General features: G+C 37.0%; 1 protein-coding gene across 1 annotated transcript; it reads left to right on the forward strand.

The window, feature by feature from the left end:
• Positions 1 to 3,572: 3,572 nt before the first annotated feature.
• Positions 3,573 to 21,572, forward strand: LOC126819700 (uncharacterized). The gene is made up of 7 exons (XM_050547896.2): positions 3,573 to 3,678; positions 8,772 to 8,863; positions 10,072 to 10,235; positions 13,152 to 13,385; positions 13,791 to 15,117; positions 16,056 to 16,184; positions 19,554 to 21,572. Exons 2-6 carry the CDS (start codon positions 8,832 to 8,834, stop codon positions 16,126 to 16,128), a joined length of 1,830 nt encoding a protein of 609 aa, XP_050403853.2. The 5' UTR covers positions 3,573 to 3,678; positions 8,772 to 8,831; the 3' UTR covers positions 16,129 to 16,184; positions 19,554 to 21,572.
• Positions 21,573 to 26,116: the final 4,544 nt, after the last annotated feature.

Below are 26,116 nucleotides of genomic sequence, written 5' to 3' on the forward strand. Positions count from 1 at the left end.
GCCTGGTATTACTAATTTCTTTGTACTGGACAATCGAGAATGTTAAGTCTTTGTACTTGACGATCGGGAATGTTAAGTCTTTATCATTGGATTGTGGGGTGGGTGGGTATGGAAGCAGAGAACCATACCCACAGCAGAATACAAAATATATATCGAGAGAGAGAGAGAGAGAGAGAGAGGGTGTGGAACTGATAGAGTTGGGGGGGGGGGGGGCATAGGATTGTGCTTAGCATTTTAAGGAGGGGGAGGGGATGGTCTGTCATTGAGTCAACTGGCGTGGTTTCGATTTCCCGGTTGTACGTGACAAGGAGTAGAATCGTCTGTCCAACCTCGTGGGTATTCTCCGGGTCCTCCGGTTTCCTCCCACTGCTAAAGTTTGTGTCGAGTGGAGCTGGGGGAGGGATGCAGGGGGGGGGGGCATTTGCCCCCCCCCCCCCAAATTTATTTTCGGGCAATGAAAAATTCGACGCCCTTTTTTCTCTATAAACGTTTACAGAAAAAATATAACTAACTTATTTCTATGAGATCCACACTGCCCGAAAAGTATTTTCTCGTCTTTTTCTTGTCCACTGCATGCCCGAAAATATGCCCGAAGCTCTCTTATGATATGTATGCCCGAAAAAACGGTATTGATTTCGGGCCATTTTCTCTTATGCCCCCTGAATTACTTTGAGCTCCTACACCTATGGGCCTAATGAAGACGGGCATACGCCATACATTGTGCTATAAGGGAAATTTTGCCCGGGCAATGGCGCTACGGCCTGCTCTAATATCGAATTCCAATTGCCAAGGGATGTAAAGTGAGAAAATAAGACCTTGTCGTGGGGCGACAAATGTACAAATGTACAAATGTTCTGTCAACTCTTATGGAACAGGCAGATCCAAAGATGCGATACTGTAGCATTTCTGAGCCTCTCGTACACGCACTAGTGGAACTACTAATTGGCGGTTCACTATAACCGTGCATGATAGTGATGAGATAGTATGAGACCACAGCGGAGTGGAAGAATGATGATATAATGAAATCGAACGCCCGAAGTGCGAAAACATTTCAGATAGCAACGGATATGTAATATACTGAGCTTTTAATTTGAGGGGGGGGGGCTGAGTCTGGGAGGAAGGGGGGAGGGGGCGCCGTCCCCGTGCCTCACCTACCCCCCCCCCCACCTAAAAAAAAAGAAATCCACTCGCTACGCCATAGCTTAGGGGCGCTTACTTGGTGTAATGTGGGGGATGGGCAGGGGCGTGGTAACCCATGATTTTGTATGAGGAACACGATCCCGGAACAAAAAAAAACAATATTTATATTTGTGTGCGGGGGGGGGGGGCAGTGCCAGATTAACCTTGTGGGGGGCCGGGACATACCAACTTTGCGGGGGCCCCATTGTTGTTTGTTCAAATTGTTCGTACTGACCGCGGATCGTAATAGTATGTACTCCGCCCCCTTGAGTGCCTGGGGTGTTTTCCTCCAGGAATTTGTTTTTAAAAATAGTATTAATTTCAGTGCATCTGAGACAATTTAGGCAGCGATTTCCTGGGCCCCCGAAAATCTGTTGGTACCTACCAGTCCCAGGGCCCCCAATATCCCTTACTGCCCAGGGCCCCAATCCTCGCCGCCTCAGCCCATAAGACAATGGTTTAGCCCATATCGGCCCTGTGACTGATGTGACAAAATTAAGAAAATAAGTCGTAAGTTGTTACATGTGCATTACATTTTAGTAGCCACATGTTCACAAAATGGCATTCATTTTGTGCAATGTTGTCAAACTTGAACATTTGACACACTACATATTGATTAATGAACATAGCATTAGTTCAGATAATGAATATTCGAGTATAAGGCCATACAAATTTAATTATGAGAATTGCGTTACCCTCGACATTTTGGAAATGGGAGGCCATTTCCCGCAATTTAAGACCATTCCCGACATCCCAATTCTGTAATTTCATCTCTGAAAATAACGAGTTAATAAAAATGACAAGGAATGTTTAACACCAGCCGCAGGAAATCGTCTCGCACTCATATTCAGCCAGCTGACCAGCTATCATCAAATTTTGCTGAGGCGTTAAAATTGAATTTTTTTTTTTTTTTTGAGTTACGAACCATCGGCAGACGTTTCTGGTGTATCCCCACAAACAGGGTGCAGGTGACTTAATAATTAGTAAATTTTCGGGCGACAGTGTCGGGTGAATCCGATGAAATATTTGGATGAAATTCGAAATCCCCATTGCGGGATTCCGAATTCCGGCCCACACGCGGCCCAGAAAGTCTATTATACCAGCCCATTCCAGACTCCAGTGATGGCGTGGCGGCCCGTTAAAGCCACCGGCCACATACAACATGAACATCATCGCTCCATGGCCGGTCGAATACCCCCCCCCCTCCCCTATAATGTTCAGCAGAAAAAGGTTTTTTTTTAAGACGAATTGGATAAAATTATTTTTTTCATTTTTTGTCCGACAGGCCCGATCGCCCAATGGCCCAATCCGCCCCTTAAGATACAGATGATACACGGTTTTCAATTTCGAGTGACAAGACGTCAGTGAATGTGTGTGCCCAATGCCTGCCCAAAAATGAGTGGGCTGTGAACTTTTTTTAACAGTTGGTCAGTGTGGCGGAATAATAACCACGATACTGAGCGAAAAATTATGTGTGCGCCGGAAGATATCAGGATATAAGATCTTATATTTTGAATGTCTAGATTCGTCATGGAAATACGCAAAATAAAATGATGAATATTATCCACCGAATCCCTTGTGGGAATAGTTTCTCATTTACGGATTACAAATAAAACTGACGTGGATATACTTACAATCCAGAATTTGAGTTTGAGACAAATTCTTGATGGTCAGATGAAGAAACTAAACCGCCTCTGTGAAATTACCTTTTATGGGCGCCGCCATGTTGAATAATTAGAAGACTATTTTGTGATTCGGCTTTGATTAGTTTGACATCTTTCATACACACAGCGGCTAAATAAACATATTTAATTTCATTCAATATGACAATAGAAGAGAAATAAATACTTCTAAAAATTACTAAAAGCATACTCAGTGTTTTCGACTAAAATCGTCGATGTAGGAATTAAAATGTCGGGTAATTAGCTTAGGGCCTGTTCTCAGGCGGAGCTAGCTATAGACAGGCAGCCAAAGTTTGGGATGGGGGTGATATCTTATATCACCCTCTGATGACGTCACAACTGGTTGATACGTTTCATATAACATGCGTGGGAGATCCAAGGAATTAAAATCCCAAGGTGTGTAAAAATAGATATAACCAGTGATGCGTAGTCGTCTTTCGCGCATCTTACATAAAATTTGTTTAATCCTGTTAGCTTAGGCACAATACTGGATCTCTGCCGAGGTTTTCCGGAATCTGTCGAAGTTTGCCGAGTGAAAAATAGAATTCAACTCATTGTTAAAAATATAATTTGCGGGTCACGGAAAGATAACTCTGTTTGGAAACATGGTTTGGTCAATGTAGAGGAGTAACCGAAGTTGGCCGAGTGAAATTTGCAGCCGGTTGCCGAGTGAAAAATAGAAAGTAACTCATTGAAGATCCAGTATTGTGCGTTAGGTTACTGGAATTGTAAAGAAAATTTTGTAATTTAGATAGTGTGCTATGTGAATAATGGACAAATCAAGCAGCACTGCTAAAATATAGGCTACCAACGTCAGGTATTTTAATTTAAAATTTTGAGTTCAAACAAGGTAAATCGTCATTATAGTGACATAAATCCGGAAGTATTAAAGTCATATTGATCGTTGACCGTGTATATATAAACGACCCGTGTACAAACTAAAGCCGTATCTAAGGTGACCTAAGCACGATACTGGTTCTATGCACATGAGTGGGGTTCGAGGGCCGAATGATTAGCACGTGCGCGCTGTATCATAAGGTCTGTCATTAAGTCAACTGGCGTGGTTTGGATTCCCCGGTTGTAGGCCTACGTGACAAGGAGTAGGGTCGCCCGTCCAACCTTCACCCTTGTGGGTTTTCCCCGGGGCCTCCGGTTTCCTCCCATTGTGAAAGACCCCTATGCGCAAGCGAATTATTGAAATAAAATTGAACCATGTGTTATTCCCGAAAGTATCTCTCTCTCTCTCTCTCTCTCTCTCTCTCTCTCTCTCTCTGCGTGCGCTTGTGGTGATTGTCCCTTTCAATCTTGCTACTTTCGTAAATCAATACTTACTGCATATGACACCATAACTGGCATAAAAAAAAATCAATTAGTGTAAATGTATTTATCAACAAATTACAGTTAGACTACAAAGTTCAGAAAATCACTCACGACGAAAGAAAGTTACGTGTTCACTAGATAGGGATATAACTAAACTACAGAAAATTACGAGTTCATCACACAATTTACTATTCACAAACGTTCTAATTCTGTTCATGCTTCAAATAATTACCACACCAAATGCGGTCAAAAACGGTTTCCATGCCGGTGGGGACATTCTTGGAAGTCACGCCACGCCTTGTTTGTAATAATAATTCGGACATTACACAGACAGACATCGTCAATGACCTCGATATTGACACCGATATAAACATTGGTTGTGAACAATTACAACACATGTCAAAAGCTTCAACCGCTACCTAGCGATTCCAATATAAAACTATTAGTTAAATTAAATTTTGTCTCAAATTGTCAACCATTAAATGTGTTTTCAAAAGCGGAAACGTTACCCTAGCAACCAAACTTAGAATTTTACATCCAGACTCTGTTTAAAGAACAATGTGCTCCTACATTACATTCATAAAAATAATAAGCCAACAGTGAGGCTGATGTCCCCCGCCGAAATCCCAAAATAAATAGATGACACATAGTGATTAATTGCACATTTATCTTTTTCAAAAGTATTGAACAATCAAACTGAGTATCCATACTTAATCTGGTAGTAAAACTATACATCACTCTCTGTCAGATAGGATTAAGTTATCCTGTCCCAAAGCATCGACCGATGAAATTGCTTAGCTTTAGCTTTAGCTGGAAATGTTAATCATTGAACTCAATCAAGACATTCACTTAATGAACATCTACATCAACTTTAAACATTCTATCTCAATTGAAAGCATATAAGAGTTATTATCTTGACCAACCAAATTGCTTAGCTACTTAGCCTAAGCAGAAAATTCTCATCATCGAACTTTGTCAAGGTAATGATAAAATTGAATTTATACTCTTGAGTTTCATTATCCCCATCCCCTACTCCAATTAGAACCATAGTTATCATGTTGCTTATCTCTGCTTACCGTAAGCAGAAACTGCTCATCTTCGAACTCCGTCAAGGCATTCACCCAATGAACGCCTACACCAAGTTTGTACATTTTACTTCTATTAGAAGGAGCGTGATTGTGTTCCAAAGTCTCGACCAATTAAATTGCTTATCGCTCTCCTTACACTGAGCAGAAAATCTTCGAACTCCATAAGCATATTAGGGGGGGGGGGGGGCGAATGGTTAGCACGTGCGCGCTGTATCATAAGGCCTGTCATTGAGTCAACTGACGTGGTGTCGAATCCCCGGTTGTACGTGACAAGGAGTAGGGTCGCCTGTACAACCTCGTGGGTTTTCTCCGGGTCCTCCGGTTTCCTCCCACTGCTGAAGATCCGCTACGCGCAAGCGAATTATTGAAATAACATTAAACCATATGTTAGTCCCGAAATGACCTAGTTTGTGTCGAGAGGACATTAAACCCATCTCTCTCTCTCTCTCTCTCTCTCTCTCATAAACATATTTTATGCTTGCCTCATTTGTGGAAAATCGATGTTTGACCTTGCTGCTGATTAGATAACAAACCTTAATCTCTCAACCCTCCGTGTTTGAGATAAGAAATGAAATGAAATGAAATGAAATGGGGTTTAACGTCCTATTCGAGATAAGAGATGAGGCCATTGCCTTCAATGTAGCACATGCGGGACCGATTCGCACCCGGCATTTGTAAACAAAATTGACAATATTTTTAATCAAAACAACGATTGGTTATTGTTATTTATAATATTTCTGCCACACCCAACTACAATTAAGCATATAAACCTACCTGAAACGGGTACAAATCCCCTCTTTTTAAATCAAAGCGACAGTAGATTGCCTTTTCCGACATTTAAAATTTACGTCTGTAACACATAAAGGCGGGGCCTCGTGTGCAATAACCAATCAAAGTACCCATCTGACCAGAGTGCGCAGTAGGTATAATGGCGTAATTATGAACGCCTGGATCAATTTTGATAAAAACAACGCTTGATTTACTTTATTGTCAATATTTGCTGATAAATGAATGTTGTTTCAGTAGATTGGACTGCGTATGTGTAATAAGTACTAATAGTATAAAATTAACTTATTTTTAAGATGGTACATACATTAATAAAGAAATTGAGTTTGCCACTTGGAACTAAAGGTATCCAATCGTAGCATAAAAACAAGCACATCAGTATATCTCAGAGTTTTTGGTTACGTTCTTGTAGCTAGCTGCTGATCTGTAATATGCGGTAAAGATGCAGGCATGTAATTTATTTATATCCCAGCTACACTTACAAATAGGGGAGCCACGGTGGCTAGGTGGGTAAGGCGCTGGCTCGCTAGCCTGGAGGTCGGGTGTTCGATCCCTGCATTGGCCGAGAAAGTTCATCCAGATTTTCCGGCGTGGTTCTCCCTTGTCAGTGATGCAGGACGGAGGGGCTGACAAGGAAAGCTGTCTAGTCGTTCGGATGGGACGAAAAACCGAGGTCCCGTGTACACATTGGCGTGCACGTAAAAGATCCCTTGGCAGTTGGAATTCGATATAAGAGTAGGCCGTAGTGCCGCTGTCCGGGCAAAATTTCCCTCATAGCACACTGTATGGCGTATGCCCGTCTTCATTAGCCCAGTTCGGAGCAAAACAGTAGGATGTTAAACCCCATTTCATTTCATTTCATTTCATTTCACACTTACAAACAACAAACCGGGACAAATAAAATCACAGATCACCTGCTAAACAACCTTTTTCAGAAACAGACCCCCCCCCCCCCTTCAGAACTGAAAGATTCCAGCAGGTTATCCTTTCAGCTATACCTTTCAGCTATTCAGCTATATAAAAATCTAAAACATTTCCAATACTAAAATGAAAGACCAGTACAATTCTAGACCCGTACAATAGAACAACCACCACTCAAAACATTTAAACTAATTTATATTAGCTCAAAACCAAAAATATAAACTCACTAATTAAAAACTTCCAATAATAAAGACACTTGCCAAGAAGTAGATAAACATTGAATTGGGAATAACTGAAGAGTCTTAGTCCGGGAGCTAGGTGGGTTTTGTTCAACATGGAAGGTGCGGAAGGTTTGGCATCCTAGTGGTGTATGGCTGGGTTGGGAGACTCCAGAAACCCAATTCTTAGGTTGCGCCAGTGGTGGGTGTGGTAGGAGGAGCCACCCATAGTACCCCCAAAATGGGTTTATTCAACATGGAAGGTGCAAGTTCCACTTCAATGGCATTTGATAGAGGAATGTGCCCTGAATTAGGAAATATAACTTAAGAATGGGATTTTTGGTGGAAAGGCCACTTAAGAAGAGGTCAAAGGTCACTAATTTTAATTTTTCGATTTTACTGAAAACGATTTTTCCATTAACTCGTGGTCTATTCCAAGTATATTACACAAAACTACATGGACATTTTTTATACTGCTAGGAGCAAAAATATGAGACATAAAATAAATGATGTTTTAGCTAAAATTATGACATAATCGCATTATTCTCTTCTTAAGTACACTGACAACCAGAACTTTCATTCATAAGTTGATGATAATGATTTCTGATATCATTCCGTACAATTTAGGCTTGGTTTCTCACTCGCACCTTTCATGTTGATTAACATTTTAATTACCGATGGGGGGTCGAGTGATATTTTCGTTATTTTTGAGATTATGTCATACTTTTAGCTTAAACTTCATTTATTTTATGTCTCATATTTTTGCTCCTAGCAGGATAAAAAATGTCCATGTAGTTTTGTGCAATATACTTGGAATAGATCACGAGAAAATGGAAAAATCGTTTTCAGTAAAATCGAAAAATTGCTAATTAGCAACCTTTGACCTCTTCTTAAGTGGCCTTTCCACCAAAAATCCCATTCTTAAGTTATATTTCCTAATTCAGGGCACATTCCTCTATCAAATGCCATTGAAGTGGAACTTGCACCTTCCATGTTGAATAAACCCATTTTGGGGGGTACTATGGGTGGCTCCTCCTACCACACCCACCACTGGCGCAACTTAAGAATTGGGGTTCTGGGGTCTCCTAACCCAGCCATACACCACTAGCATGCCAAACTTTCCGCACCTTCCATGTTGAACAAAACCCACCTAGCTCCCGGACTATCTAGGGGAAGAACGATCTAAGTCACATTTTTGTCTTTTCGCATAAAAGGCAAAACAGTCCTTTGGACGAGAATGCTTGACGCGAACAGAACAACGAGTGGGTTTACTTACAACTTCAAAATGATGTTTAATACGTATCATAATTACCAGTAAAACAACTCACTTCCACTTTTCAGCCAAATTAAGGTCAAATAAAGGGTACGATGGACGTATTTGTCCGGGAGGCCATTCCCCAAGGGCCTTGGTTCGATGTGACTCCGATCGTTTTTACTGAAATTGATTGTTCCACAGAAAACTTATACAATTTGTTACCAGATGGCGCCATTGTGGAGTTCGTTGAAAAAGTGAATTAGATCGTTCTTCCCCGGGGCTCTTCAGCTGGGTTTACCCGTACTTATGTTCAATTTTTCAGAATGGATAATCAACAAGGCGGTAGCATAGTAATATACTAGAAAGCCTTGAAACAAACAACATGTCTGAAGAAGAAGAACATTGCAATAATTGGTAATTAATTCTTTTTTGAGAGATCTTGTGTAAAGACAAAATTAAGAATGGGGTTGATCGCTATTTCGTTTTTTATATATATATATATATACTTTTGATGGCCTACACTACATGAAGATCTGAGCAGTTGTAGTGGGAGGTCGCGTCAGAGGTAAGACATTTGATTAGTCAATCAGCGCTGATGTCTCTAAGGGTTTACCCACAGTTCCGTGCACCGCACGCCAAGAACTCGCCGTAACAGACCGTTTCATTGGCTAATTCCTCACATCAACTAGAACGCTGGTTATATAACAACTCTTTCAGATACTAGTGTTGTAAAGACAAGTAAAACGAAATTTTGAACTATAAAAAAACGAAATAGGATCTGTGTTTTATCTGATTGTTGCACCAAATGTATGTTGCTTTGATTGTTAGCTTTTATACGATTTAGATAAATCAATTGTGTAATGTTTAAACACATATTCCAACTTACTGTAACATTAAAGATAACATATAATATTGACAATGGTCAGTAACCACACTGATCCGCAGTGAATATTCGCTAGGCCCCGACAATCACTGATTAGGATGACATCGATGCGACTTAATGAACCCTAAATATTAACTTTTTTCCTCCGACAAATTAAATTCTAAAACATTATTTTTATGTATTAGAAAAAAAATAAAGACGTTTGAAGTATTTGTAGGTAAAATTTATTTTCTATTTAGCGTAAATGGGTATTAAAATGAGTAAAAGGTACCATTTTGCCCGAACCAGTAACGTCTTATGTAAACAATGCACGTGCCATAGAGCCAATGATTGACGCCGCGTGATGTGACGTCACGTGTTGAAGACAGTGATCTTTTACAGAGATATAAGAAGACTTTCGTAATCCTCTGTGAAACAGATTGGTCAGTTACATGCCAAAATTATTAGAAGAGATTTCATCTGAACTACTACCATCTTGGGTTGCGATGCCTGTTAATTATTTTGGCATTCATGTTTGATGTGACTCCCATTTTTGTGTTATAGGATTTAATCTTAAATACCTGACCCTAACCCTAATAGAAAGTAGGAAGTTCCATGTGGACAAAGTACCGACGGCTAACCGCTAGTTTTTCGGTGTAAAAGTGATGGAAATAGAAAAGGGAGTCGGATCAAACATGATCGCCATTATCTTTTGAAAATTCCTTCCTTTCTTATACGGTGCCTTTGTTGTCTTCTTCAGCAAGAAAAGTATCCCTTCCACCAACTTTGTTGTGCATGAAGCAGGCTGTAAGAGACGCACAAAAGGCAATGGACATGTTCAAAGATCTGCAGAGGAAAAAAAGGTTGTTTGTGATCTCAGTAAAATGAAAGTAGAAAATAATGTATTAGAGCATCATAAGGCAGGTGAATTAATATGAAAGGAGCTAACTCAATATTTTCCCTAATATTCGAAAAATTAAAAACACTAACTAGAATTCAATATCGGTCAATTTCAATCAATATTGATGTTGTTATCTTGCCGTGAAACTATAGGATCCTAATATCCAATATTTAAGACACAATTAACATCGTATAATCAGTACACGAGTCGTGTACTCTATGGTTTCTGGTGACATTTTTTAATGAACAAATAAAAACATATCCTAGAACACAATGTGGAAGTAATTAGTAAAGGCTGATTCACAAACGACAAAATAGTAATTTAGAAAATGTGAAGAATGCACTACAATAAGCAGGCTTAAACGACTGTTGTCCAATTTGAACTGTTCACGTATTTCACCGACCGTAATTTTTTTCAAAAATTGAATATAAATGACATTACATACATTCATTAATGTGTGCTTTTAGAACAATTTTTGTGTATTTCAAGGTTCCAAAAAATAGTGCTATAGCCCCTTTAATTTTATTGTACTAAATTTTTAAACATAATTTTCATTCCTTGCATTAATTGGGAATGTTGCATTGATTTAGCTATCAGAACATATTTTATTAAAGGACAATATTGGTGTCAGTCATTATTACATATGTAATGCAACTGGTTAAATACATTCCAAATATAAGTTTAACACAGAGATCATTGCTACGGGAGACGTGTAACAAGGACGTGAAGAAACGGGAAGTGACGCCAAACATGATAAACACGAGTTGTCCTTCTATATAACTGGCTGAAGTAACGAGCGATAACAGACAATCGATCGAATTTCATTTCACTGATAATTCCGTTGAAGTTGAAAAGTTATTATATGGGACGGTGAGAGGGTATCTCACAATTCAAAAATAGAATTGGCTGTCACTAGATAAGGGACACGAGAAAAATAGAAAAATCCCGTGCATTCCCCCGTTTTTATTCATTTTGTTCTTAATAAAAACATGGTAATGCACGGACTTTTTCTAATTTGTTCGTTATCTTTTATCTACTGACAGCCAACTCTTTTTTTGTCCCCCGCCTTTCGAAGAAAGCAGGGGACTATTAAAATGGGTCTGTCTGTCCGTCCGTCTGTCTGTCCGTCACACTTTTTGGGACACAATAACTCTCTTCCTAATTGAGCTAGAATGTTCAAACTTGGTGTATGTGTTTATTAGGTCAATGCCTTGATGGAGTTCGAAGATGAGCATTTTCCGCTTACGGTAAGCAGAGATAAGCAATTTGATTGGTTGATGCTTTGGGACACGATAACTCTCTACCTAATTGGGCTAGAATGTTCAAACTTGGTGTATGTGTTGATTAGGTCAATGCCTTGATGGAGTTCGAAGATGAGCATTTTCCGCTTAGGGTAAGCAGAGATAAGCAATTTGATTGGTTGATGCTTTGGGACACGATAACTTTTAATTGAGCTAGAATGTTCAAACTTGGTGTATGTGTTTATTAGGTCAATGCCTTGATGGAGTTCGAAGATGAGCATTTTCCGCTTAGGGTAAGCAGAGATAAGCAATTTGATTGGTTGATACTTTGGGGCACGATAACTCTCTTCCTAATTGAGCTAGAATGTTCAAACTTGGTGTATGTGTTGATTAGGTCAATGCCTTGATGGAGTTCGAAGATGAGCATTTTCCGCTTAGGGTAAGCAGAGATAAGCAATTTGATTGGTTGATGCTTTGGGACATGATAACTTTAGTTCTAATTAAGTGAGATTGATGAAACTTGGTGTATAGTTTCATTACAGTAACACCTTGACTAAGTTTGATAATGAGCATTTTCTGCTCAGGGTAAGTAGAGCGATACGCAATTTGATTGGTCGAGACTTTGGAAGTAAAGATATACTGTTTGATTGTTCAATACTTTGTAAAAGATAATTTGTGATAAATTTATATGTGTCCTCTAATTATTTTCCTATTTCGGCGGGGGACATCAGCCTCACTGTTGGCTTGTTAATTGTCAGATATCCTCTCATCGTCTCATATAATAACTTTTCATCTTCAACTGAATTATCAGTGAAATGAAATTCGATCGTTTGTTTGTTATCGCTCGTTACTTCAGTCAGTTATATAGAAGGACAACTCGTGTTTGTCATGTTTGACGTCACTTCCGGTTTCTTCATGTGCTTGTTACACATCTCCCGTAGCAATGATCTCTGTGTTAAAAAATTATATTTGGGATGTATTTAACGATCTCTATCACATATTTTATAATGACTGACATCAATATTGTCCTTGAAGGGATTGATATAAGATGCCATCTAGAATTATTGTCCCCCGCCTTTCGAAGAAAGCAGGGGACTATTAAAATGGGTTCGTCCGTCTGTCTGTCCGTCCGTCTGTCCGTCACACTTTTTGGGACACAATAGCTCTCTTTCTAATTGAGCTAGATGTTCAAACTTGGTGTAGGTGTTTATTAGGCCAATGCCTTGATGGAGTTCGAAGATGAGCATTTTCTGCTTAGGTTAAGCAGAGATAAGCCATTTGATTGGTGATGAAACCTGGTGTATAGTTTTATTGCAACAGTACCTTGACTAAGTTCGATAATGAACATTTTCTGCTCAGGGTAAGCAGAGTGACAAGCAATTTGATTGGTCGAGACTTTGGAACACAATAACTCTCATTCTAATGGAGTTAGAATGTTCACACATGGCGTAGGTGTTGGCTTGTTTTTATAGTGGCTTGTCAGTGGTGCAAAACGGAGGGCCTGTCTAGTCATTCGGGTGAGACAATAAACCGAGGCCCCGTGTATATATTGACGTGCACGTAAATGATCCCTAGTCAGTTGGAATTCGATATATCAGTTATGTTTTCATTGAATCTTTCGTTTTATTTTTATGTGTAAATGTAAACCATCATATATGCAACTGTCTTTTTTTTATCTCTTTGCAAAATTTTAGGAAGCCGAATGTATGAGCAAACCTAAAAATGATGCCTTCTGTGAACTGCAGGTGCCCCAGTGTGATTTGCCAGATCATGAAAGGAGGACAGAATCATCTTACATACAGAACGATTCGGATAATCAATCTGTGGGTGCTTCAAGTCTCGACAAACACGGAGACGAATTAAGAAATAATACGCCTGACAGAACACGTAAAAATACAACAAACAGGAAGTCTGAAGTCAACAGACAGAATGGTTTGTATTACATTTCCAATTAAAGGAACTAAATCGCTAATATTTGGCACCTAAAAATTGACACAACTGGGACGCAACGCATGTAATCATGTAATATGAATGTATATGAACTGTTTTCATTCAATCGTTTCCGTTTGTAATCTAATTTCAAATCTTTTATGTTCGGCGAAATAGGCCAGAGGTCTCCAGTTTCATCCCACTGCTAAAGACCCCTACTTGCAAGCGAATTATTGAAATACAATTGAACCATATCTTAGTCCAAAAATGACCTTGTTTGTGTCGATTACCCCCCCCCCCTCTTCCTCTCCCTCCCTCTCTCTCTCTCTCTCTCTCTCTCTCTCTCTCTTCCTATATAATGATGGTCTTGGAATTGTAAAAATATCAACTCGTTTTTCTCTTTTACAGATGACTATCTGTTGTCTGTAGATACAGTACCAGTAATTCCTGAAAGTAGTTCAGAAAAGTCAAGTGAGAGCCCACAGGATTATGAAATAGTAAAACAGGTTCAGAAAGCGGTTTCTCGAGGTAAAGACGAAATTGACTTCAAAAGAAAAAAATACATAGGACACATGCCGTGGGAATTAAAATACGGATATAAAGATGCTGTGATATTATGTAGTGAAAATGACTTGCCCGAGGTAGAGAAATTCAAAAAATGTCTTGAAACCAAAATTGTACTGCATGGAGGAGAGAGACCGAAAATAGCACTTTTACATGAGATAGAGGTAACCCAGAGAAATAAGTTCAAAGCGTTAGAATTTGCTCTGGATCGATGTACATTTGTGTTCCTTTTTATAACTTCTAGTTTCGTTACCGATGAATGGGCTAGATTTTCTAGCCAGACCAGTCTCATGGAATCCATTGAAAATTATGACAAAAGCTGGTCCGTGGTTCCTGTTTTAACAGATAATCGAGGAAACAAATATAAAAAACCAATAATTATTAATACATTAAAAGGTGTGACATATTGTTCAGGCAATGATCTCTATGTAGAATCTATTAGAAAGCTGTTTGAGGATCGAATATCCGTGAGAAAGGAAAGAGAACGTGAGGAAGGGACGATGCAGAGAGCGTGGTTATTTCAGTATGAAAAGGATATGCACGAGAAAGAGATCAGAGAAAAACAGGAGCAGTTGAAGGATAGAGCAAGATTAGAAGAGCTAAAGCAACATAAAGCTACCTTAGATCATAGTTTGTCCATGCCAGTTATTGCTCCTTCTTCAGATTTAGTTCCCGAAGGTGCTTCCCGCTATCAACGTTCAAAAAGTTTTATGGGTCCCAATTCCACTGACCAAATGCTTTTAGAATCGTTTGTACAAGGTTCCGAGGTTAGTCCACAATTTACGTGTGTTAGACCTGCAGCAGAACATACAGAACCAGCTTCGGGCAAATTAGAAGAGTTATTAAAACAAAAATCCACCCTTGTTTGTAATCCGGCTTCTTCAAAAGATGACAAATTTCCTGTTGAATCGGCCGCATCTATTGAGTATGAAAGTTTTGCCGCCGATGAAGAAAAGGATGAGAATGCAAATGTAACAGAGGATAGTCCAACAGCCTCTGGTGCAGGTAGTTCTGGATGTAGTAAAATGAATGACAAAAAGGTTTTACAATACGTTCAGACGATACATCACCATCATCATCATGGGGTTAAAAATTATAACGTGAAAGCTGACATCGTTCAGCTTGGACAAACCAATAATGTGGTCATGAAGAGGAGGGTTGAGAGTTACAGGTAAGGACGGAGATAGAGAGAGAGAGAGAGAGAGAGACAGAGAGAAAGAGAGAGAGAGAGAGAGAGAGAGGGAGAGAGGGAGAGAGACTGGAGAACCTGTACAAAACCCCACCAGGTTGGGAAGGCAACCCTCCTGGAAAGGTAACCCTACTCCTTGTCACGAAACCACGCCACTTGACTCAATGACCGTCCTTGTGCATGGGTTAAACCACTAAAAACCCAGCAGCCCCCAACCCCTCCCCAGTAAGATTAGAGAAAATAGAATGTGGTTTAATGTCTTACATTTCTGCACCAATGAATATAGGCCATCAGAGATAATTTGCCAAGACAGCAGGTTTCTATCTGTCCCTTGTCAAATTCCAATTGACAAGGGTTCTTTGATGGGCGCCCCAACAAGTATACCTTAGGTTTGTTGGTCTATCCGAATGACTAGAAACATGTCCTTGCCAGGCTCTCCTTTCTGCACCGCTGCTTTACCTACTGTTCTATGGCGGTATATTAGATTCAAAATTCTAACATGCTATCGTCTAATTTCTAACTTCTGTTCGTGCAATTTCTAAATTAAGACATAGTCCAACTTCTTTATTTGTTCAGTGGTTGATGTTCATGCTAAACATGTAAAGCATCAATGAAGAAGACGTTTTTGTCTAAATAATAGAAGTAGATGAAATTAAAATTTACACTGAATAGATAAAGAAGTTGAATTATACATTGTCTTAATTAAAAAAATTACATGAATAGAAGTTAGAAATTACATGAACAGAAGTAAGAAATTAGACGATAGCACGTTAGAATTTTGAATCTAATATACCGCCATACTCTTTAAGACTCCGATTGTTTTGAAAGTCTGTTAAAATGACAAAATCTTAACCTGGGCATGCCCCATTTATTTTCTGTGTAATGAAAGTGTGTTAAAATGTATTGTTTATTTATTGTAGTGAAAATCAACAGTATAGTGAGGAAATGGATGATGAAGAAGATGATAGAACAGATGAAGAGGAAAGTTCATAAGATGATGATTTGATAGAAAAAGAGGAAAAGTCGGATTCCTAGAACTTTCACAAGTTGTAAATATTATCTGGCAGCTTTTTTTTATAAATCATTAATCAATAATAATAATAATAATAATAATTTATTTATAGAGCGCCTATAATCCAATATTTTGATTGCTCTATGGCGCTATTACATTATGGTAAAGGTATAAAATATTAAACATCTCAAGAATAAGATTTAGAAAAAAAAAAAAAAATACCTATCAACATTGCACAATTGGAATAAAATATGGTATGCAATAATAAAAAGTAAACTCTGAAAACGTTTAAGCATTTAACAATTAAAATGACTTTTAAAAAGGTGGGTTTTTAACTTTTTCTTAAAAACAGGCAAGGAAGGGGAATCTTTAATGTTAACGATACATTATGGGAGATTAGATAAAGAGCTGACAGTTCTCACTATAATAGTTAAAAACTAGATAATGTAAAGGGAATTTGCTGAAAATCTCAGTCAAATTGAGCCACTCTGAACCGAGATTTTAGCGATCAAATTTTCGGCCTAGCCTCGATCATCATTACTTAAGTCGGTACGATAAAAAACATAGCCTCGATTATCTTTTTCGTGATTAAATTAAGAATGGAAGTCGAACAGAAAATCAGAATCTAATCTAATACACATCGCAAGCTAGCGAAGCCATCGAGGGTTGATTATGGTCTGCATAAGTTGATTAATGTCTAATTAATAATTTAGATAACATTTCAGGCCTAAAAAAAGACCTGCAATAGACAGATTTAGCTCTTGCATAATGTACGTTTAATTGCTGTGTAAGCAATAATGATCCTTGTTTGCCAAAGCTTTAGAAGCTAAAATTTTGAAAACTAATAGAAAGGCAGAATATCTATATTTCGTTTCGGTTTTTTTATACATTCGATGGCCTACATTACATGAATATCTGACCAGTTGTACTCGAAGGTCGCGGCAGGGGTCACACGAGCGGCTTTTGACCCTATGACATCAGACATTGATTAATCAAGTGTTGACGTTTCTAGTGGTTTACCCACAGTTCCGTGCATCGCACGCCAAGAAGTCGCTGTAACAGACTATTACATTGGCTAATTTTCACTTCAACCAGAACGGCAATAATATAACAACGCTTCCAGATCCTAGTGTAGTAAAGACATGTAAAACAAAAATTGAACTATAAAAAAACGAAACGAAATAGAATCTGTGTTTTAATCTGATTGTGAAAGGTATAAGTGAAAGGTACAATTGAATCTTTTGTGATTTAATTCAAATTGTTCTTATCTTTAACGCAACATAATGCAAAAACCCCACCTTATACTAAAGGTGTGTTATAGTACATATTTTGATATACATGTATTTACTTATCTTAATTGATTAATTGCTTTAAAGTGGATAAGTTAATCTTTACTCCGAACCCTGATCGTTCTAATCTGGACGCACTGTCTTATCTATTTACCTTTTCTACACAACAATCTTAAAATAATTTAATATTACTTAACATGCATCCTAGTCATTTATTTAGTGTGTACCTATATTTGAGTTACGTCTCAGTAATGTAAATATGTTAATTTATATCACATTTTGTATTATATGGTTAACCCTTATCATGTATATGTTCAAATAATTCTAGTGTAATTATTATTAAGATATTAAGTTGGCGATAGCGACTGGGTATAAATATAAGAGACGAAATACGAACAATTATGTTCATTCGTTAATAAACCCAGATCGACGTCAAATAATTAGTACTTATGTTTCTTATAGGTGAGTTAGTTTATAATTGTGTCGCCTAATAATTCATTTAGTATATATGTTTATGTTATTCCTAATATTATAATGTGTAATAGTTTACTATACTTATTCACATAATATGATAATACTTTATATTTGCTATTGATAAATGTATGTTTCTTTTATGCATAATATGATAATGTGAAATAGCTTACAATTGCACTTGATCACATAATATATGCTTACTTTATATATTCAACTATTCATTACTAGATAATTTGTAAATGATGTTTTAATTATGATTTCATATATCTTTATTTGTGTTATTCATGTTCATTCGTTAATAAACCCAGATCGACGTCAAATAATTAGTACTTATGTTTCTTATAGATTAAAGCTTCTTGAATAACAATTATTGTGAGAGCGTTGTGTGCTTCGACGTATTAGAGCTACGCACCCCCCAACATAAGAAATCTTAAAATACGTCAAGCTAACACAAAAGAAGCACGCTCGCAGGTGTAATTAATGCTTTCAGATCTTCGCTGGTAGGTAACAAACCTGATATTCGATATAATATGATTTTTTATTCCCCAGCATAAAATATTTTCATGATATTAAGTTAAAATGATCTGGGGCTTATATGAATTTATCTGCCAATGTGCTGTTATTTAACAGAGCATGTACATTTTGTGTATAAGAAGGTTTTAAATTATAATGTAGGAGATAAATAGAGGTATAAACATTTTAACTTATCTTTGTGAGTGATGCCACTTTAATCTTGGTACAGTGTGATATTGAAACTGTATTCAGATTGTATTATGTTATTTTTATGGGAGCTTTGTTTAATAGTTATAGTGCGTATAGTGATATTTAGACTGTTTTGTTTAATAGTTATATGGTTTTGTTATCTACACTGGGAATTCGCTAGTTGTTTGTGTACATGTGTTATATCTGTGTTATGGAGTGTTCCCTGTATATTAGACTGTATAATACATGGTATAACACTGTATAACCTACATGTATTATAAGGTCCATGGTATAACACTTTATAATACATGTATTATAACATCCATGATATAACACTGTATAATACATGTATTATAAGGTCCATGGTATAACACTTTATAATACATGTATTATAACATCCATGATATAACACTTTATAATACATGTATTATAACATCCATGATATAACACTGTATAATACATGTATTATAAGGTCCATGATATAACACTGTATAATACATGTATTATAAGGTCCATGGTATAACACTGTATAATACATGTATTAAAAGGTCCATGGTATAACACTGTATAATACATGATATAACACTGTATAATACATGTATTATAAGGTGAATGATATAACATTGTTGTCATCGTCCAATGCCTTATATATAGCAAACCATCTTATGGTGAAATTCCAGTGAAAAGTTGTTTAAAAGTGCTCATTAAAGGGGTTTAACCTCTTTTGATTTGTAATGAAAAGTATTCATTTGATTAGGTCTGTTAGCTTAGGGTATCAAACTCTATCATGGGTTCCAATGTGACGGTATATGCCGGTAAGGATTGCTTGATTTAAAAAATTACCAAAATATCTTCAGATTCATCGGCCAAATTACTGTAAAACTAGCATTTTTCCAAAATGAATCACTTTATTGAAAATTGTAATTTTGGTTATTCTTCAGGTCCACTTCTACTGAACTGTGCTTCTTGCTTGTCGTTGTTAGTGCCTTCTAGACTGACAGGAAAAGTGTGTCTAGTTGTTGGGATGGGATGAAAAATTGATGTCCCATGTACAATTGGTATGTAAAAGATTCATTGGATCTTGGAATTCAAAGACGGAAACTCTCACATTACAAACATAACCATAAAAATAAAATTGTGTTAGTCTCAAAATGACCTGATCTACAAGACGTAAAACCCCATTCAGCTAAACTAAAACATCAGATATAATCTAGTTTATGCTTTAGTTTATTCATTATTCAAAGAGGTTCTACCCCTTGTATGCTTGTGATATTCAATGCATAAAATAGTTGAAGGGTGTAGATATTTTTATTTTAAAATAGTTATTAAAAATGAATTGAATAGAGATTATAATTAATGTCTTTTGATAGTTTCTTTTATCTCTAAATTTTTAAAATGACAATAAGCTTGTCATTTGGAATAAATGCTGTCATTCATCGTTGTTTCATCACACTAATTAAGTTCTGGTTATGATTTGCTGTATCGCTGATTACATATACAGCGGTCATTGTTATGATTGATGATTTGCTGTAACACTGATTACATATACAGCTGTCCTTGTTATGATTTGTGTAAATTATTTGAAACTTTGGTTAATCTACTTAATTATTTTGTTAGGTATTGGCTAGCAAGGTAGGTGATATGGTTGGTTAACAACTGCTGGGACATTTTGCCTTATTTACTTGAATAATTGCCAATATTCCATGTTTTGACAACAAATGAACAAATGTTACACGTTCCATTGAATGGACATGTTTTGGTCACAGATTTACATCCTTTTGACCTTAAAACACACTCTTCATGAGTAGAAATAAACAAGTGTTTAATTGTAAGTTTGACCTGATTTCATTACATTTGGGTTTTTTTCCACATTCTATAGCCAATAAAATTGGTAAATTAAAAAAAAAATATTCATAATATATCATACTTAATACGCATCAAATATGCTATGATATATATTGTTGAGATTTCTTGATTACATGTTCCCTGTGTTTGTGTATTAACCAACGTCTTGGTTACATTTTCTGTGTATTTTTGTATTAAACAACATATTGATTATGTTTCATCTTGATTACATGTTTATTAAACATATTGATTATGTTTCAACTTGATTGCATGTTTATTAAACATATTATGTTTCATCTTGATTGCATGTTTATTAAACATATTGATTATGGTTTTTTTATAAACAATATTTTATTCAGTTTGTCAGTATGAGATTGGGGAACAGGCTTAGCCTATGTAAAACCCCTCTCTCTAGATAATATACATACATGATATTAAAACAAAGGAACAAAATGGGTGTATATACACAGTTAAAATGGCAAACACATACATAAATATATGTAAAATACATATATCATGAGACAGATGGCAATGTACAATATATATTATAGGTTACATCATCACGTAAATTTGAAACTAATATTGTAAATTAAAACAATTAATAAGCAAGATTAAAATCTGTTTGACATGTCAGTAAACCTGTGGACTTGATTAAAAATATTGTTGTTTACATCTGTATAGTGTTTTGTGGACCCGAACAAGAGATAGTTAATGTTTTTATGATCGTGTTGTAATTTGTCTATAGTTTCCTTTCGTGCATTTGAATGTAAGGAGCATTGCAAGAGGTAGTGATGAGGATCTTCAAAAATGTGACCACAGAGGCATGATTATGTTTCATCTTGATTACATGTTTATTAAACACATTGATTATGTTTCAACTTGATTGCATGTTAATTAAACATATTGATTATGTTTTATCTTGATTACATGTTTATTAAACACATTGATTAAGTTTCATCTTGATTACATGTTTATTAAACTTATTGATTATGTTTCATCTTGATTACATGACGTTTATTAAACATATTGATTATGTTTCATCTTGATTACATGTTTATTAAACATATTGATTATGTTTCATCTTGATTACATGTTTATTAAACATATTGATTATGTTTCATGTGTATGTTTATTGACCAACACCATGATGATTACATGCTCCATGTGTTTGTTTATAAAAATAAATAAAAAATCTTCATTACACGTCCCAAGTTTTCGTAGGGGGGTTGGATGGCCGAATGGTTAGCACGTGCGCGCTGTATCATAAAGCCTGTCATTGAGTCAGCTGGCGTGGTTTCGAATCCCCGGTTGTACGTGACAAGTTGTGGGTTTTGTCCGGGTCCTCTGGTTTCCTCCCACTGCTAAAGACCCCTACGCGCAAACGAATTATTGAAATAAAATTGAACCATATGTTAGTCCCGAAATGACCTAGTTTGTGTCGAGTGGACGTTAAACCCCATTTCTCTCTCTTTCCCAAGTTTTCATAAAGAAACATCTTCATTACATGTCCCATGTTTGTTTTAATGTCAATAGGATGTAAATATTTGACTCACGAAATGTTGGTGGAAATACTAACAGATGGAGTCTATTCAATGTCCCTTCCTAACTTTATTCGGCCAATAATAATTAGAAATTTTTACAGTGTAAATGGGCGTTCACAAGGTTTACGGGAAAAGAGAAATAACCCCATAACGGAAAGCCAGGGAACGCTTCAAACCAATAAGGTTCATCCTCTAGTGGCAATAACGGGTAAAGAAATCTAGCTAGTAGCTTCTATCGCGTTCATCAATAGGATTCCCCCTCTCATGACCCAAATGCTTCACAACAAAATTTAAAAGATCCAAGCAAAGCTATGTCTCAAAAGAGGATTATCCAAAAGGACAACTTGGCTGTTGACTAAATTTAATAAGGATCTAGCATCCTTCAAGAAATCTAATCTCTATCGTGTTCACAAGCTTTCCCGGACAAATAATATTTAATCTCTGTAACAGAAAATCGTACATTGCCGACAATCACCAGGATGCATCCTTGTCGCGGAACACTGCGTTTCGAAAATCCGTTAATAACTAAGTCTCTATCGCGTTAACAAGGTTTTCGGAAAATGGAAATAAAATAAAACCAAGTACGAACAATCCAAACCATTAGACAAAATCCGAAGTCCTAAAAAAAACGGTCTAGGCAAAATAGTGTAATCAGCAAATGGACTGTTCACTGTGTACAAAATACACGACAAACAGTGGTAACAGGTGCCCGGAAGAGTAAGCTTACCCTGCCTGGAACAGAAGATCGCTGAGCACTGAATATCAACAGAGTTCGTCCTCTCGTAACCCCAATGCTTCACACCAAATTTAAAAGAAATACTTTGAAAAGTGTAGCTTCTATGACGTTAAGAAGGCATTTGGAGGGAGGGTGAATGTATTAAGGAACAGAGCGCTGAATATCGATGTGGTTCATCAGCCCATATTTGAAGGAAAAAAAACTGTTAAAAACTGTAACCTCAATCGCGTCAACAACGTTTACGGATAAGGAGGGTAACTCTGGAACAGACATTTGCGGAGAACTGAAAATCGATAGGTCCCAGTGCTTCACACCACATTTTAAAAACAAAATCAGTTAAAAACTGTATTGTGTTAACAAGATTTCCGGAAAGGGTGGGGTCGGGGGTAACTCCAAAACGAAGACGAGCGCTGCAAATTGGGAGTATAAAAATACACAGGATGTCATAATCTCGAGAAAATTATTAGGGGAACTCGAGGACATTAAATTTGAATCTCGAGAATGTACCACATAAAATCGTTAACATGCCCATAATCTTGTTGTTTATGTGTGATTTACATTGTCACTTTGTAAAGTGCCCCTGAACATGTTATATGAAAGGGTGCACTATAAATATGCTGTAATAATAATAATAATAATGACAGGATTGCGAGGGTTCTGGAAAAAAAATCTGCATGACCCCTACACGCTTCCGTAGAAAAACAAGCTGGAGCGTATATCATTACGGTCATTTTGGCATATATCTGGGGTAACATCATTCTGCGCACAGGGATCCATCTACTTTATTCCTCGAGAATAGATGCCTTAAATGGCCGCCATATCAAAACATTAGTATATTGTTTTGTAATGCGTTTCTACTCCGATTCTACATCTGTCATACGCACAAAGACTAAATGGACTTTTTCAGTTTTATTAAATGGAAGCAGAATATGTACTTAAAGTAGCTAAGTCTCTAACTCAATATCGTCAAAAATTTTCGACATTGAAAACACGAATTATTTGTCAATTTAAATCAACATTGTTCTTGTGATCTTACAGGGAAAAGATGGGCTTCTGATATCCAATATTCAAGACAAAATAAACATTTTACCATTGGTACATGAATCGTGTACCATAATGCGTCTCAAAGAACGAGGCTAGACATATTCCACAAATCATGTCAAATGGTGACGCTATATTCTTATCTGGAGAGCATGCGCAATAAATACCATCGGTGTAGACTGGAATAACCAGACGCTAAAGATTGTCATTTAATTGAGACTTTGGCGCATTTCGCCGAACATAACTGATTAGAAATTACAGTAAAAATAGAAACGATTGAATGTAAATCAGTTTATATACATTCATATTACATTATTGTATGCATTGCGACCCATTTGTGTCAATTTCTAGGTCCCAGATATTAGCGATTTAGCTCCTTTTACAAAACTCTAGAAGAATACTAGGTGTTTTCGACTAAAATCGTCGATTTAGGATTTAAAATGTCGGTCAACTAGTAACATGCCACTTTGTTAAAACACGGAAACTGAGATTTAGCACAACGTTTTCGTTTTACTGATGTAATAATAATCAGATGTATACGATTTTTACAGAAAATTTTAAGCAAGGCAAACAAATGGGAAAACAAAAACCATGACCACCAGACACCAAAATATGAAAAAGAAAGTTTTTTCATCGCATAAACTATTCGTTTATTTTTTTCAATACGCAAAATACAAGCTTCTTCTGGAGATATTAGTGACGAATCACGCTGTCATTGGTCGGAAAATGGTCCGCTATTGGCAAAAATATCGAAATTTTAGCGCCTAACGAAACAAAGTTAAAAGTTTGGGCTTCATTTTCGTTTTTAATAATCTCTGGCGGCAGAGCGCGACACTGATGCGCTTAGCTACGAGAACGTAGCTAAAAACGTTGAGATATACTGACGTGCTTGTTTTCAGCTACGATTGGGTGCCTTTAGTTTCAGCTGGTAAACTTAATTTCTTTATTAATAACTAATGCATGTAATATCTTAAAAATAAGATAATTTTATACTATTAGAAGTTATTACACATACTATTACGCAGCCTAATCTACTGAAACAACTTTCATTTATCAGCAAATATTGTCAATAAAGTAAATCAAGCGTTGTTTTAATCAAAATTGATACGGACATTCATAATTACGGTGTATTACTCCTGCGCAACTCGGATCGGGTTAGTACTTTGACTTTATGTGTAAAGGCGTTTATTTTAAACTGTCGGAGAAAGCAATCTATATTATCTTTTCGATTTAAAAAGGGGGGATTTGTACCCATATCAGGTAGGATTTTATGCTTAATTGTAGTTGGATGTGGCAGAAATGTTGTAAATAACAATAATAAATCTTTGTTTTGAAGAAAAAATTGCCAATTTTGCTTACTTGAATCCCGATGGGAAGAGCGTTGGGGTTTGCTACAAGAAACTATATAGCACCATCTCTTATCTCGAAACACATAGGGTTGAGAGGTAATGTTTCTTATCATATGGTGCATTCACCATCGTTGTAACCCGGAATAGGCCTTGTTTACCTACAGGGTCCGGATAGGCCTACCCTGATGGTGACGAGAGTAACAATGTATTTTTTTTTTATTGTAAATTTATACCAATATTCATTTTCTAAAACATTACGCGGCATACCTCCGGGCCCCTCTAGGCTCCAGGCCCCTGGACAAGTTTCCTAGCTTCCTAGCCCCCCCCCCCCGCACGCTCCCTGCCATTCTGAACATCTGAGACACCCTTCCTGCAGAGAAGTATCTCAGACACAGTCAATAGCCATGATATCAATATCACGTGATCTACACATCACAGGTCTTGACATTGACGTCAATGGTCAACAACTCGTAACATTGTAAACAATAGGATTATCTTCAGCATTGTGTCCGTTGCACCCATAAAGATTATATAATTCGTACAGTTCCAACATGTTCTCTCTTCTTCCAATGATTTTTCACAAAAATAACATCTACAACTCATAGAATTGACGTTGTCTTCAATGACAGCGTCTACGAGGGTTGTTCATAGAGGCCGCCATATTGCACTATTTTGTGCGTCGGTCGGGCGTATTTCAGATATACACAATCAATTCTGTTGATGTTTTTAGCGTTGGGATTGACTAATAATGTGTTTCAGTTCTAAAACAAATATTTTAAACATTAACGCAAATTTAGAAAATAGCCAAATTCTGGCTGGGATTACTGCATGAGCAAAATGGCCATTCACTGTATACGTGCGAAAAAAAAGCTAGCCACCAATTAATTGCGTACGTTAGTCACGTACGGCTCCCTGCCTGTCAGTGCTAGCTACTGTTGTTTCGCGCCAAACGTTGTCACAAAATTAGCATAGTCATACTCATGTTCAATAGC

Source organism: Patella vulgata, chromosome 4, assembly GCF_932274485.2.
Source record: "Patella vulgata chromosome 4, xgPatVulg1.2, whole genome shotgun sequence".
In the NCBI taxonomy this organism is placed as follows: domain Eukaryota; kingdom Metazoa; phylum Mollusca; class Gastropoda; family Patellidae; genus Patella; species Patella vulgata.

Coding starts and splice junctions, on each gene's coding strand:
- LOC126819700 (XM_050547896.2), top strand. CDS start 8,832: ATGTCTGAAGAAGAAGAACATTGCAATAATTG. Junction 13,386..13,790: donor TGAAGTCAACAGACAGAATG/GTTTGTATTACA, acceptor TCTCTTTTACAG/ATGACTATCTGTTGTCTGTA. Junction 15,118..16,055: donor AGGAGGGTTGAGAGTTACAG/GTAAGGACGGAG, acceptor TATTTATTGTAG/TGAAAATCAACAGTATAGTG.